Raw genomic sequence first — 15979 nt, 5'->3', positions numbered from 1 at the left:
AACATTTGAAAACTAACAAGCGCTTTCTTTCCTCCAACAACACCACTGCCGCACAATCAACCATTAACAATAATTATGTTAGCCCAGTTCTGCATAAATTACTCTCCCACAGTCGCAGCGTTGCAAGCGGCGTTTTCATAACGACATAATTATAAAGCATCTGAACTGAGACAGACATCACAGGCGCTCAATCTGGCAGCTGATGTAACACCAGAGACCGTTTTAATATACAGGAGACTCCCATCAGGTCACTGCAGGGAAATCTGCAACTCTTACGACGGCGGAGCTGACTGGCCAATCAGCTCACACACACACACACACACACACACACACACACACACACATAGAACAACTCAAACAAACAGAAGACACTTGCACCTTTCTAAACAGCACAGTAACCCCAGATGTGACTGTGAGCTCCCAGATGTGGACTGATAACTCTGTCTCCTAGAAATTAGGTTTACACACGACTAATTTGCCAAAGCAAATTAACCGCCGGTGACCTGCTCCTCATGTGCAGCCCCCCCCCCCACACCGACCCTGTGGATCTGCCGCAGCATGAAAACGTAGCTGTTCTCACATTAGAAAAAAAAAAAAAAGCACTGGCTCATTATCCACAACATATTTGGCAGAAGTCAAAGTATATAAATGTGTTGAGCTTTCAGTAGCAATATGGATTAAATATAAATACTGGACAAGACCGTCAACAGCGTTACATATCTGGTTAAAACCTTAGTTAGAGTTTCCTTCAGACTGAAGTCTGAGTGGCCGAGCACATAATGATGGTCGTCTATTAAAACTGATAAAAAAAAACAACTAATCCCAATAATCTTCCTTACTGTGACCACAGTTGTTTGTGAAACAAGACGTTTTCATGCCTGAACCTAACCGAACTGTAACCCTTTAACCTCCTCGCCAAGAAAAAAGCAATGAAAAGATGTATTCTTCATATATTTCCTGAAATATTGGCCATAAGTAAAACATGTTTGAGCAGAAGGTTAAAAAAAGGTGGCAGATAATTCTTTTTTTCATTCATTTGTCATGTGAAGGATTTTAGAAACTGGGACATCATATCAGAAAATGCTCGTCCTGTTTTTTCATTACATGTGGGGGATTTGTTGGTAGAGGAGACTGAAGATCACATGTGCAAAGTGTCCAAAGACACTCAATGTCACAAAGAGAAAAAGAAATGCATGTTTTGTTGTGTTCAGATGACGTCCAGATCAGAGCCGGTAGTTCAGGTGGCTTAAGATATAAAAGCATTAAATCTACACAAAGAAGTATTTTTGTCATTAGCGTTGAATCTGCACTCAAGTCAACACAAACTCCACAGCTCCATACAGCTTTCAGCCTCTTTCAGCTCACTGTTTTGATTCCACTGTTCGGTTTTGTCCTCCAACAACTGAGCAGAGTCGTAAAATAAAGACTGAACACCGAGAACACGTTTTCATTCAAGCTGTAAGTCGTGAAAACTCACGGCATCAGTTTAACGCGTAAAAATGCCCCCAGCTGAACTATAAAAAGAATTTTTAATCTGCTGACCCTGAACGCAACACACACAATGCATGTAATTTTTTGTAATTCCACCGTTAACAACTCTGCATCATTGCTCTACCGTCTTCTTCACACTCACACTTGTGCATATATTACGTTAAATGTGTGTTTACTTTGCTGCTCTCGTCTCCCTTTTTGTCAACAGACAGGAGAGCAGAGGAAAAACCAAATTCCTTATGTGTGTTCACATACTTGGCCAAAAAAATAAATAAAAAATCAGATTCTGACTCAGATTGTGAACAAGCAGGGATTTTTGTAGCCTTGTGTGATGCTCGAAAGAATCTCTGAAGAAACATTCAATTATTAAACACCTGAGAAAATGAAGTTTTTATGTCCAAACCCTCTTTCATGCCGTGAAGAACTCTTAAACCGCACAGAAAATGTTACAAACCGGCTGCCGTTTACCACAAAAACATGTTTGTCTTGGACCAAATTTCCCCCAATCATTCATTCCCTATTTATTTCCCAGCATGGTAATGGATTCCCATGAAGGAACCTTTTATCTGATTCTATCTTTTATCTGAGTGAGACACGCTCGCTGCCTTGAGAAGAACTACAACCCCCCCGTGTGCGAAAAGGAATGAGTTGTTTGAAAAGCAGCAGTTGAATAAAATATAAAAAGGCAGAAGAGTCGAGGATGTGAGGTGATTCTTGGAGGGTAACGACAGACGCTGGGAGGCGGTGTTATGATGGGTTTGCGTTATTTCTGAGCTTCCCTCAGCAGTGAACGCCGAGGCGACTGAACGTGGAGGAACACCTGCCAGCCTGCAGGGCGGAGGGCGTGCCGTCGCACCGTGGAGCCTCTCCACACTGGTGCCGTTGATACTTTGGCACCTGAAGGACCCTCAAGTCCAGCCGCTGAACGATCCTCGTCACGCTCCTGCACTCCTGACCTTCTGTCTGATCATTAAGTCACGTGCAAACTCATTTTTCTTTCTGCAGTGACAGCAATTAATCAGTGTCAATATATTGAGCAAGTATTGGCATTTTAGTCTCTGCCACCGAGCTCTAACGATGCAGACGATTTATCGCGTATTTATTGTGGCTCCACCTTGTTATGAGCCTCTTCTAATAACCCAGTCTGACATTTACTTTCACATTCATGTATTTATTATACGTAGATTGATCATTTGTTTGAACCCTGATAGTTAAACGGTTAATACTTTTAATCTCTTTCCAGCGACAGTCCATCATTTTAAAGAACAGAAATCACAATTAGAGTGAATTAAGCCGTACTGTGATATCCTCTCATCAATATGTGTCGACAACAGTTTCAAACGACGGCCAAACACCTGCTGTAACATCACTCAGACAGTAAATGAGCTCGAGCAGTTTGAACCATGTAGAAAAGCTTTGCTGTGGCACGTAGACACGCAATGTGACGGTCTGAGCGTAAAGGTTTTAGATCACTTGTACCAAACTGGAGCTGTTGTTCTGATGGTGCTGCGAGAGGAAATGTCCATAGAAATCTTGTCCAACGACACAGAAAGTGCCACAGATCCTCAAGATAGATTCAGATGAGCAAAGCTGAGCCAAGTCAAATGTTAACTATGAGACAGGAGACGTGATGAACTCCTTTGGCTGAAATCCAGAACAGTTTCATTTGGTTTTCATTATATTAGAAGCTGTTTGCTCGCAGCATTAAACTGGTGGTGACAGCAAATGATGCTACTTGGGGTTGTGCTGAAGGTCAATGGCATCGTCCTTCGGCCACGGCTGACAGTCATCAACCACGGAGCCCCCCCCACACACCACCACACCCCCCCACACCACACACAGACTCTATCACATCAAGACAGGGTCTGAAACCATCCCCCCACCAAGTGCAGGTAGGCAAAACCTGCAGCTCTTGCAAGTAGGAAGCCAATAAGAGTAATTCATCACAAACATTTAGCGACTTTAGAATGAATAAACATGTAATTCACAGATTGTCAGGCAGAGAACAATGAAGGATGAGTTTATACGGATTCTTTTCATAGCAATGATGTTTTATCATCAAACCCTCGGTGCTACGTTTTTGTCGTCCTCCTCATGTGACTGACAGATCTCTGCTTCATTAGCTGGGGAGTCTGTTGATAAAGACACACAGACTGACAGTCTGAAGGTTTGTTCAGTTAAGACACGACGCAAGTTGCATTCAAAGACGTCAATGGGCACAAATAGATGTAAATTTGGGGCTAAGACGAGCTGCACGACGCGTTTAAGGTCGAGCGATAAAATTCTTGTTCATCGTTTGGGCATCATGAATTTATTTTACTGAAGAGACAGAGAGGAAGGAGATATGACAACAAACAAGTAACACTAATATGATCTGAAGAACAAATATATTTATAATGTTCTGTCTGTAGCCACAACAGCTTGTTACTGTAACACAGTTAGAAATTAATATTTTCATCGTGTTACTTGCTCAAGTTTGATCATTTTTGTTTACTCACGTTACTTTAGCTAATGCTAGCGCTGAAGAACAACTGAAAGCTAGAATCAAGTAACAAAAACAAACTTTCTCGCTAACTTTTCTCCAGCCCTCTCCTCAGCTCCTCCATGTTTGTTTCACCGGCAGGACGTCGGGACATCCAACCAGTCAATCGACACTCAAGTTGCCTTCTCACATCGACTCTGTAATTCGCCTGTGGGATAAATTTGCTTCACGTTTGGTGGAAACGCACATTAAGTCTTAGCTGTCCTCTGTTGTGGAGAGAGAGAGAGGCTTTAAACACCTGGACGCCGAGATGCTGAAGGTCTTATTTGTTAAAGTTCAACGACTGAACATCACCAAGTTTTTTTGTGGTGTGAAACATGAATTTATTCAGGACTATATATAAAAATAAGAACTCTTTCTACTCCATCACAAAGAGCTTCTCAAGACGGTGAGAAGAACTGAAGCATAATGATGAAGTTGTGCCGTTAAAGGGAATAAAAAAAAAAAAAAGAAGCACTTTCAAGGTCACCTGCTCATTTTGAAAAACTTATGAAGCTTCAGATTTTTCTCAAATTCACTAAGGGGGCTACTTTTGCCTTCTGCCTGCCTGATTTCCATGTTCTCACCTGTCAATCAGAGCCCAGAAGAGCTGACCAAAGCAAAACTCCTCTTTACTGTAGCACTTATTTTAAATTTGGATTTTACACCAAGCTTTAAATTAAAACTGTTCTTCTTTAGCAAGGGGGGGCTAAAAAGAAAATTAAGATTAAAACATTGGAACATCAGAAAATCATCTTCAGGATGGAAATTAGTGATTGGGGACTGCACGTGACCCTGAACGCATCATGCTGGCTCATTCGCACCAGAGAAATATAATCTCATGTTGTACTTAAGAGATCTGAAGAAAGCCAGAAGCAGCGTTAATTCTGATACTGAATACAAAACAGGATTCGAGAAGCTTCCATCAATAACCGAGCTGAAATGTTCAGTTCTCTGCCAAGAAAATTCAAAGCCATGAACAAATATGGGGCAAAACTGAAAACCTTGAATCAAAACTTCATTCGATTCTATTAGAAGTGTGTTGATATTGATTGAGACGTCTCTCCTGCTCGTCTTGTGGGCGCTGGGCAGAAGTCTGCACCCTGAAATCACTTAAATTACCAAAAAGTACCTTTGTAGCTGCACTTATTCATGATTAATTGATTAATTAACGTAAAAATCACAGATTTAATGTCGAATCAACGCAAATGAAGTTGATTTAAATGCAAACACTACTGTTTATACCATCGTTAAACACAGTCACATTTTAAAAGATAATTTCTTCTATGTGCTAAAAAACACACAACACCTCCAGTGACCGGCTGCACTTCTATCTACCATCTCTTTTTCCAGGTTCCTCACGCAGGCTGAGTGGACGGAGCTCCACGGCCACTTCACCACCACACACAAGCACATGGGAAACAAACAAGGAGGACAAGGAGCGACTGGAGGCAAGGCCACGACAACAGGTTAAATTAAAACTGTAGTTGTAACGCGAGCTGCTGCATCTGGAGGCATCAACCGTTACTGTTTTCAGCTTAAGTTGCTGAAATACATGTTACTAATGTCAGAAACACAATCACACGCATCGGAAAATGTATCGACTCTTTTTTAACAAACTGAATTTTTCTAAATTAATTACAAAATTAACGCGTTAACCTGAAGTCCCGATGAGAAACACAAACACGGTGCTGAGACTCTTTGACGTCTATGATGCTACTGAGAGTTTTAATTAGAGGTAAAACAATTAAATCAATTGGTTGATTGACAGAAAATTTGATGGTAGATTCATTCTGTAAGTAATTTGGCAAATATTCTTTGCTTCCAGCATCTGAAATGTTGCTGTTTTCGTTTAGTTTTTTGTGTCTCACGTCATATTAAACTGATTATTTTGGTTCACTGGGCCGAAGATGAAGATATCACTTAATTGGAAAATTATAATGGGAACTTTAAAACTATTTTCTGACATTTTATGGACGAAACGATCCGTCAGATTTACTGCATCTGCATGGAAACTTATCAGACACTAACATACTGCACCTCACTTCTTAAATATTGTGAAACAGGAGATTTAACTAGTCTCATTTTATCCTCCGTCTCTCAGTATCAATCATCTTCACAATTCCATGACTGAAAATGTTCTTCCGGTGCCAAAATTAATCAAAACACAACCTTTTCCTGAACTAATCAATTTATTCATATGAACAAAAAGCCACTAAATTTAATGTGAAGACGTTTCACTCATAGTAAACTTTAAATCTTTTAAATCTGCCCGGCACCAAACTGCAGACAGACACAATCAGAGACCAGCTGGTGCAGAAAGTGGAACAATTAGCAGCTGGAGAATCAGAGGTGTCTCTCTGGAGCTGGTGGAGACCAAACCAGAGCTAAAAAGAGTAAATATCCGAGTAAATATCGGACTTAAAACTCAACTTTAAGGTGATAACACGATCACTGACAGCATGATTAAATGCCACTACCACTAATATTCCATTGTCTTACAAACAGTATATTCCATTTGGATATTTCATATTATGTCAAATGGAGGATTTCCAATTAAAACATGTCCACATGTCCGGTCGGGACGACTGGACACACCTACTTTTTGAACATCTTGAAAAACCTGAATAACAAATAGTCCAGGTTTGGTCCTTATTCTGTTAAATGAAGTTTGCACGGCTGCATGTAAAGTGGGATATTAGCAGAAGACTCATTTTCATGAGCCACATAAACAGCTTAGTGGGAATTATTAGTACGAAATATTGTGAGCATGTAAATGTGATGTGTGACTGGACTGAACACACCTTAACCATAACTACATTTCCCATAACCATGATCGTTCTTAACCTGAATCAGACTGTATTATATCATATATTCGTGTTCTTGTCTGGCACATATCTGATTAAACAGCACCACAGTGTGTATAATGGATATTTTAGGACACCTGATGATGCAGCAGTGTGACCGTAATGTCTAAAAGGTGGTCAGACGCAGCTTTCGTCACATGTGACTACTGAATGTTGAGGGAAAAATAACTGTTGTGGATACGTCGTCGTCGTTTAATGGCTGTAAATGTTAAGTCTTGTTAAGCACATGTCAGATCTGATGTCTCAGCGGATGTGAGTCAGCTCCCCGCTGGTTTGTCCCCTCTTAGAAATTCACATCGAGAGAGAGTCAGGAGTCAGACATTTTGTTCCTTTAAAAAAAAAAAAAAAAGAACATGTTCAGTGTTTTGGAAGAGACGTCAGACCGGCTCGCTGTTAGATAACTGTCTGACCACGCCGGCTGAGATTCACTCCAGCCAGGATTCTTTGAAAATGAAAGAATAAACAACATCAAAGTGCTGATGGTTATCGGCCTCAGGTGCAGACTGGACACGTGACGGGAGTTTGAATCCTGCTGAGGGCTGGTGACCTTTTTCTCATGATAACAAGAAGCTAAATAAAAAGGGACGGTCCATTGGTAACCCCCCCCCGCCCCCCCCAGTCAGTGATCATCAGAAGGCAAACAGCTGCTAATAAACAGAAAAGTTATGATTACACTTTACTTTTCTCATAACATTTGCATGTCATTTACATTTACAGCTACTTTGATGCTCATAATGAGTTTGGAGTCAAACTGATTGTGATTCACAACATCTCACCCGTTAGTAATCCACGCTGGAATGAGAGGCATCATTAACAGATTCTTTCTTGTCCTTTTTTTTTTTTTTTTTTAGCACCATTAGCACGTTGTAAATGTAACGCTGCGAACGTGAGCAAGGTGCATTAAAGCTGCACAGCTGCTCCACGCTTTCATCATTTACAGTCTGGTGGGTTTGGGGGGAGAGTCTGTGCTGAAATGTCTGCTGAAGCTCCATCTGAAGGGATTCAGTTCATTTCAAAATCAACAAAAAGAAAAACAGATTACATAAATCAGCACGACCTGCACTGATGCACATCTACTGCAAACATAGTAAACCCTAATAACGTGTAAACAAAGACTTAATCTGTGGTTCTTCTTTAACCTTCTTCCCTATAATGTGATATTTTAACTAAAATAAAGTGCAGTAATTGAAACATTTGCTGTTTTTTTTCCCCTCTCATCTGTGAAATTGGGCATCAGCTTTGGCCCGCTGGCTCCGAATCCTCTGAATGTTTAGTATAATAAACTGTTACATCACTGCTCAGGAGGCTTAGCTCCAGGCTGTTGTTCCCCGACACGACTGCGAGCTCACTGATGCAAACACAAAAGTGAAATCATCTTAATAAACTTGTACCGCAGCAGCGTCTCTGTGTTACGCTGCACACGCACAGATAGCGACGCCGCAGTAGAAGCACCTTTCCTACGTGACTCTGGATGCAATTAAGGTGACTGTGTTGTGTTTCTGAGCACGGAGCAGAACAGTCTCTTAAAACAAAGTGCATTTGTTCTGTGTTAATGATCATTCTGGCTCTCGGTTTGTTCACTGAATGTGGTTTTTTTTCCTGAATTAAAATCCACTGAGAACGCTGTGAGGTTATTTAGCAGAGTAGCGCCTCATTATTAGCAGGTTTTCATTTGAAATGGTTAATGTAAATGATGCCATCTCATATCAGAACAAAATAAAATACACAAAATGTGCCTGTAACCAACAAACGCCGACTAAATTTGTTGACAATGATTTCTTTTTTCACGACAAGAAGCTCTATTCTTAAAGTCTTGTGTGTTTCACATGTTTGCATGCAACATCACACCCCGATCAAAAACCAAAACACTGTCATCGTCGCCACGGAAACAGGGCCTGTGCAAACCTGTTAAAACCCCACCAGGTAAAGCGGGGCGACGCCGCGAGGTCACCGCGGTCTGGAGCAAACAGGATGTGGTGTTTCAAACAGGAAATAAAAAGGCCGGAGGAGTAACCGGACACTGACGGCCGTGTTTAACGCTCCTGTGAGGTGATCAGAATTCAAGATAAACCAGTAAAATCCATCAGAGTGAGCGAGTGTGTTGTCTTTTTTTTGTCGTCTCGTCTTCGCCCGGCCTGCGGGGATCCACACTGACAGACAGAAAGTGAGAGCAGAGCAGCCGCTGTCATTCACAGACAAACTCAAGTGCATCTTATTGTGATGCAGATGACAGTCTGAGCTCCAGCAGCCACAGAACTGCTTTTATTTTTCTGTCAACAGGACTCGGATGCTAAGTGGCAGCTTCGTTATTTCAGCCGTTGTTAATGATGTTTATGTGCATCCACCTGAATATCAGTCATGGTTCCCAGAGGATGAACTCTACTGTCTCCTCTAGCGCCACCATGAGGGTGGACATTTGTTGTTTTAAGTGAATTAAGTAAACAGTGTGGTTCTTAGTCTAAGATTTAATTAAAATGTTATTTGTAAGCTTTGTGTGTTATATACAGCGAAGCACGGTGCAGTCAGGGCCTCCGCCTTGTGCCTGTCAGCAGGGGTGGAGCTACTTAATCCAATTTTTATTCAATTGAAAATAAATGCATCATGAAATCTCTGTTCGTGATTTGGGTTGATTCAGTTCCAAAAGGATGAAACGGCAATAAAAAGTGCAAGAATAATTAAAACACATCCGACCTCACAGCGTAACGAGGAGCCACTTTTACGGCGTTTTGAAACTCCGGCCTCAAAATCGCCAAGAGGAGAAGACGAGTGCGGACAGGAGCGTGTCGGAGCAGGCGGACGGCAGTCTGGATTGGGCTTAAAGGAGGAAATGTTGCCGTCTCAAAAATCAGAAGCAAAGACCATGATGGCGGCTTTGTGAGCGATGCATTCAACCAATCAGGTGTGGGACAGATCCATGCTGATGTCAGTCACTGCTCATCCAGTTGACTTTAAAAGGCTCTAAAAAGCAGATATCTTAACTTCTCACATAACTAATACTGTTATTAACAGCTGAATGACATCGACATCCATCTTTATTTAGCTGCTCCTGCAGAACATCTTCCATCAGAGGGGTTTATAAGGAGGTCTTAAATTTGGGACAATTAAAGCTGTGCAAGCACTTTGACGAAAGTATTAAGATACATCAACGATTAAGTCGTCAGGCTAAAACAGCTTTTTGTTCCAAATGCACTCAACAGATTTTTCAGTCTCTCATTTTTCTAAATGCCAACAATGCAATTTAACTTTAAATAGCGTGTCTCTCTGCCCTGTTCCTTCTATTTCAGCACAACCCAGATGTCAGTATTAATACCATAATTAAATTACTTTAACTTTAAGGAATATAAATACGTTTTAAACTTGGCAAAAGCAGCAGTGTTGGATATTGTGTCAACACAAGCAGCTGCACAAGAACTCGTCCCAAATAAAACATTGTAAAATGATCAAAGTCACAAATCAAACCGAGAAACATCTAAACAAAGAAAGAGTAAACTAATAAGTCCTGACCAAGTATTTAGTGTTCGGCACGGACACGTCTTGGTCCCACAACCTTATTCTCAAACAAAACATGTTGATAGTCTGAAGGGTTGGTTAGGTTTAGACAGTAAAATTAATTCCACCAGGAAAAGATGGTTTGTGATAGTTGGACAACAGGAAGCACACAGTGGAGTCAGAGGTTCAAGTCAGACACTCAACTATCCAACATACAGAGCAGCCCGTCCTCCTGCTGAAAACCACATTCACGGTCATTTTTCAGGGCGGTTACGACGGCAAACACAGGACGTCAGCTTTACAGGCTCCATGAGAGAACGAAACATCAGCGCTGACTTATTTTAGGTGACGTAAGACGTTATATACACGGGACGTAACTTAAGTCACTTCCCTCTAATGTCTTCTAATGTACCAAACCAAACTCTTCTCCTAAACCTAACCAAACTGCAGCCGTTTCACAACGTCACATGACGTCACTGTCCCGATCCGTCCTACAGGGGGCGCTAAAACGCTCTTATATGTTCGTGTTTAGGGAGTCATTTCTGTTTGTCTGGTGAGGACATTCTCTCCTCTTCATCAAACTTGTTGTGTGATCTGACGCCCATCGTTTATATCATTAGATACACCATCACAAAACTAAAAACTGTGGACAGTTTTCTCCTGAAACTGAAGCTGAAACTGATTTTTAAAATGTTGACGGAGTTTCAGTAATGAAACAAAAACCACCATCTACCCTTTTACAGTTGATATCTCAGCATACTTTGAGGAATATGCATTTGTTTTCTGTATAATCTCTTCAAGTCAAACTCAAATAAACAGCATCTGTCTTTCATAACAGTCTAAAACTGGGGAAATGCAGTTAAAAACTTAGCATCAAAGATAAAGAAAAGGCCAAGAAAAGTGTTCTTGACAGTTCAAAAGGTTCAGCCCCCTCCCTGCAGGCTCAGGTGGGGGTCCCAATGTCTGTGTGATATTTGAGAAAACCAGAATGGCCTTTTATCTGTCATCTCTCCAGCTGGCACATTGTTTGTGCCAACATTCAGTCAGATCTTGGACATTTTAATATCAAAATGAATCTCTGTTGTTGGTGTTTTGGGGTGTAAACGCCTCTGGAGCTGCACCACAGCCAGAGCAGGACACTAAAACTCCAGATGACTGTTGGCAGCGAATGAATTACAGTCACCAGAGCTCAGGGTGTGTGTGTGTGTGTGTGTGTGTGTGTGTGTGTGTGTGTGTGTGATTCAGTGTTGAATGGGAATCCTTCACATCAACAAATAAGCAAAGCAGCCGGGACGTTTCAGTCCTTTCCTGCCTCGTCTAGTCCTGCATCCACGATGAAACCCCCCCACAAACACTCCTTCTGGACATCTGCTTCTTCTATTTATTTTTCCTGTGACTGTCACACTCTTCCAGCCTCCGTCCTCTACTGTCACGTCCAATTCCTCCCTCCCTATCAAACATCTCCTTTCCCCACTTCACCTCTCCACCCATCATCCTCCATCTTTGTCTCTCCTTCAGATGACTTATTTAGGACCCAAAAAATGATTTCACAACCGGCAGCATCCCCGTTACACCCTCAAGAGGACTCAGAGGAGATGGGACTCGGAGCGGCTCGTTAAAACCTCAGCAGTCCAAACTGTCAACCTGCGGGATTTATGTCTCATTTAAAGAGATTGTGACCCTCGCTGTCACACCTGATTCCTCCCTGACATCATGGGCATTTTCCCCCCAAATGAAATGAGCAAACAAAGCCTGAGCAGATGCATGAAAAAAAAAAGGAGGAGGAGGATTTGGAGAGGAGGCTCGTTCTTATTCTCTCCTGCCTTTGCTGACTGCACACGTAAATAGTTCCTCTCTCCTTTAATCTCCAGCAAAAAACAAGCAGGACTGGATTAAATGAGAGGAGGAGGAGGAGGAGGATGGAGATGGAGGACACACTGCTGCTGCTACTGCTGCTGCTGCCTCCCTCCTCCTCCTCTTCTTCCTCCTCCTTCCTCCTCCTCCTCCTCCTCTCTTCATCTCCCCTCCAAAAGAAAAAAGACACACACACACACCAAAAAAAAAATCTCATCTTTGCACATCAGCATGTAAATATCAGCAGACAGACAGGGAACAATGACACCAGCTGGGCAGCAACAAAAGGAAATAATAAATATCATGTGGCAGGCAGGCGGTCAGCGCTCCATCCATTCAAACATTCCTGCTGTGTGTCTGCTGCTGCTGCTCACGCTTCTTTGTGGCCTTCACACCTGCATCTGACTGCCTGTGTGCGCTCTGAATACCAGAAACATGTCACTCCTCCTTTTCCCACCTTAAAATAAAAGATCTCCACCCTGACAGTGTGTGTTTTTTACGCACAGATGAAGCAGCTGCAGGTGTGAGGTGTCAGCTGCTGTGTGTGTGTGTGTGTGTGTGTGTGTGTGTGTTTAAGTGTTGCTGTGTTTGGTTGCTGGCCTCCAGACAATAAAAGCTGCTTACCTTCTCGGCTCCTCTGTGTTTCTTGGCCGCCGGCGTGTCGTCATGCTGCCGCCTGACAACAATAGCGCCGCCGCTTTTAACTCCACAATCCAGCGCGGCTCTGCTGGCTGCGCCGCCGCCGGTACTCCCGCAGTTATTGTTATTGTTTACGTTGATGGAGCCGCCGTTATCTCCCACGATCCTGGAGTCCGACGCGGCGCAGTGGCACAGTCCGGAGCACGGATGGTGCTCGGGCAGGGCGGACGACGGGAGGAAGACGGAGGGAGGAGGAGACGAGCCATCGCCGGGCTTCTCCTTCCTCGTCCGGACCGGAGGAGCGGCAGCAGCGGCGTCCCTGTCCCTCTCCCTGTCTCTCTCCCTCTTCCAGCCCCGGATCACGTTTTTCCCCTTCCTCTCCTCCTTGCCTTTGGCGCAGGACGCAGCCGGAGAGGCCGTGGTCACCTCGGAGACGCCGTTGTTGTTGTTGTTATTGTTGCCGCTCCCGCAGCCGTCCGCGTCTCTGCTGACCGCAGAAATCATCTCCAGACCTTCTGCACCGACGCTGCGTCCTTGAGCCTCCCGACGCAGCTGCTGATGCTGCTGCTTTCCGAGCCGGACGCACAACTCGCCGCCGCCGCCGCCGCCGCGCACCGCGACGGCAGCCGCTGAGCGATCCCCCGCCGCCGCCTCCGGTTCCTCTCTTCCCTCCCGGCCGGCTCGGCTGCGTTTCAGCGCGGATCTCCTCGGCGGCTCCGACCCGCAGCTGCCGCCGCCGCCGACGACAGGTCCCCGGGTCTGGAGCGAGGGCAGGGCCGCGTGTCTGTCGGCTGAGCCAGCGGCGCTGGAGGAGGAGGAGGAAGAGGAGGAGGAGGAGGAGGAAGAGGTGATGGAGATGGAGGAGGAAGAGGTGGTGGAGGAGGAGGAGGAGGAGGAGGAGGCGGTGTGGTTGGGTGACAGCTCCCTGCAGTCCGTCAGCAGCCCTCCATTCTCCACAGCTCTCAGGAAACGGTTCATCTCCTCCTTTCCCGGTGTCCTTTGTCGATCCTCACAATAATCAGCATTCAAGTCATTGTCAGCCCGCCGCAGTGTGGCAGAGAGCACCGAGCTGGAGGTGGACACATGCAGCTCCGTTATAGGCTGCTGGATCAGGCCTGCTCCATCACAGACCAGCACACAGGCTGAATGACAGCTGAACATCTGACACAGGCTGAGGGGCTCGGTAGGTATCACTGTGGTGGGAATAAAACAAGGAGACACTAAGAATAAAGACCAACAAAACAAATGAGCACATCACACCACAACCCAGAGACACTGCAACATGTTCTGAATAATCACACATAGATAAACTAATATAGGATTTATTCTAGTGCATCTTATTGTCTTAATAATAATAATAATAATAATAATAATAAATACACACAGTGTGCTGGTTTATTTCTCTCCCACTGTGAACACAATCTTGCCAAATGTGTCAGAAGCTACAAATTTCATTTAGATAAAGAAAAAAAAAACTGTTTAATGTCTCACACTGACATCAGTTTCCCACAAGGAGGCGCTGCAGTGTTTGTTTCAGCTCAGGTGAAGCTGAACACCAGCTGCTCCTTCTGCTCCTTCTTTTGGGTTGTTTCTCGAAAAGCAAGAAAGAAAAACAAAAGAATACAAATTAAATCATGGTTTCTACTGTGTCTACAGCTCTGGTAACAAACAAAAGACTCACCCAGGTGCATGCTGGTCCTCTACCTGCTCTCACAGGTAAGCTTAAGTTTTACATGACAAGAAAAACAGATGCAGAAGAAATTTACATTACATTTATATATAAAAACAACAAAGAAACATTATTTCAAGAAAGCTGAACTAAATAAAAAGGTCACATCAGCCATTTTCTTTACATTTTAATCTTATATGTATTTATTCTTATCATTAGTAGTAGTATTATCTTTGAAACATAGATTTATTTGTAGAATTTACTTTATGTATTTTTTTCATTTTATCCTCATTTTGTAACAAGAGAAAATAATAAAAAAAGAATTGCAGTCTTTAATGATATTACCTGGACAGTTTCCTTTCAATAGAAACATTAATTTAAGAATAAAAAAGACAAAAGTTGGACAAACAGGATTTAAACTAACACGAGTGAAACCTCACTGCCGTTAGTGAGTGTGATGAAGAAATAGTGTTTTCCAAACCTGAACAGGCGACGCAGAGAGAAAGGGAACATTATCAGAGTCATTTAAAGGGACGAGGGGAATAAATGGCAGCTCAGAGTGAGGCAGTGAACGCACCACGGGCCCAGACAGAGTGCATGAAGACATCTGATGCCGGGATGTGAAACTTTAAATCGTCCTACGTTAGGCTGCTCTGGGAGCTCTTCTTCTTTGTTCTGGCTGGATTTCGATGCAGGAAATTTATCAGAAGTTATTGGTTTTAGAGAAGCTTTTGACAGGATGGCGATTATGTGGGTTTTGGAAGGCGCAGACTGATCTATCAATATTTTACTCTAAGAGACGATATATGCTGTGCCAGTCTTCTGATCTCTGCTGGCCTGGTTTTCAGTTATTCTACCATCCAACGCATGCATAGTATTAATCCTTTGTACACTAGGAGCCCTTGTTAGTTTTCCATCAGGTGCAGAAGGATCAAACATACTATTGATGGACCAATACTGGTATCAGACCGATATCTACTCAAATAAATTGCTGGGATCAGACCGAGCCCACAGGAAGTGCTCCACTGTCCAGGTCAAACTGTGGAATCACAATAATGGCGTCCGTCACATGACATCACTGGGCTCAAAAACAAAGACAGAAATTGCAAAACAGACGTCGGTAAATCATCTGATACAACCTGCAAAATGGTTTTCTTCACCGTCAGAATTTGATCCATTTTGATTACATTCAGAAAGTCTAGTAGAGCCGATTGATTAAGTAATTTTATTCCCATTAAAAGTTAGCAGAGGGCCAACAGGCTCGGCAGGCCTGTAGAGTAGTCTGGCCAAAAAGGTCAAGGAAGGTGGTCGGCAGGCAGATTCAGACTTCTTGTGTGCAAAAGTGGTGATTTTATTACCACTAGTAGAGCTTCTCCATTAAGTGCAGCTTGAATTACAAAAAAAATACAAAGAACTATACTAAGTGACAGTGTGGCAGCACAGCCCTCT

General features: G+C 43.2%; 1 protein-coding gene across 1 annotated transcript in view; it reads right to left on the bottom strand.

The window, feature by feature from the left end:
* The window catches only part of znf608 (zinc finger protein 608), a 49997-nt gene extending 36158 nt beyond the window's left edge, over positions 1-13839 (bottom strand). The window contains exons 1-3 of the mRNA XM_070834437.1: positions 13739-13839; positions 13477-13657; positions 12847-13416 (exon numbers count right to left, since the gene is read on the bottom strand). Coding sequence (XP_070690538.1) covers positions 12847-13416; positions 13477-13657; positions 13739-13839 — 852 coding nt within the window. The remainder of the gene's footprint in view (positions 1-12846; positions 13417-13476; positions 13658-13738) is intronic.
* Positions 13840-15979: the final 2140 nt, after the last annotated feature.

Source organism: Pempheris klunzingeri, chromosome 7 (genome assembly GCF_042242105.1).
Source record: "Pempheris klunzingeri isolate RE-2024b chromosome 7, fPemKlu1.hap1, whole genome shotgun sequence".
Classification (NCBI taxonomy): domain Eukaryota; kingdom Metazoa; phylum Chordata; class Actinopteri; order Acropomatiformes; family Pempheridae; genus Pempheris; species Pempheris klunzingeri.
The sequence above is the reverse complement of the archived record's forward strand: the minus strand, read 5'-3'. Positions and strand labels throughout refer to the sequence as shown.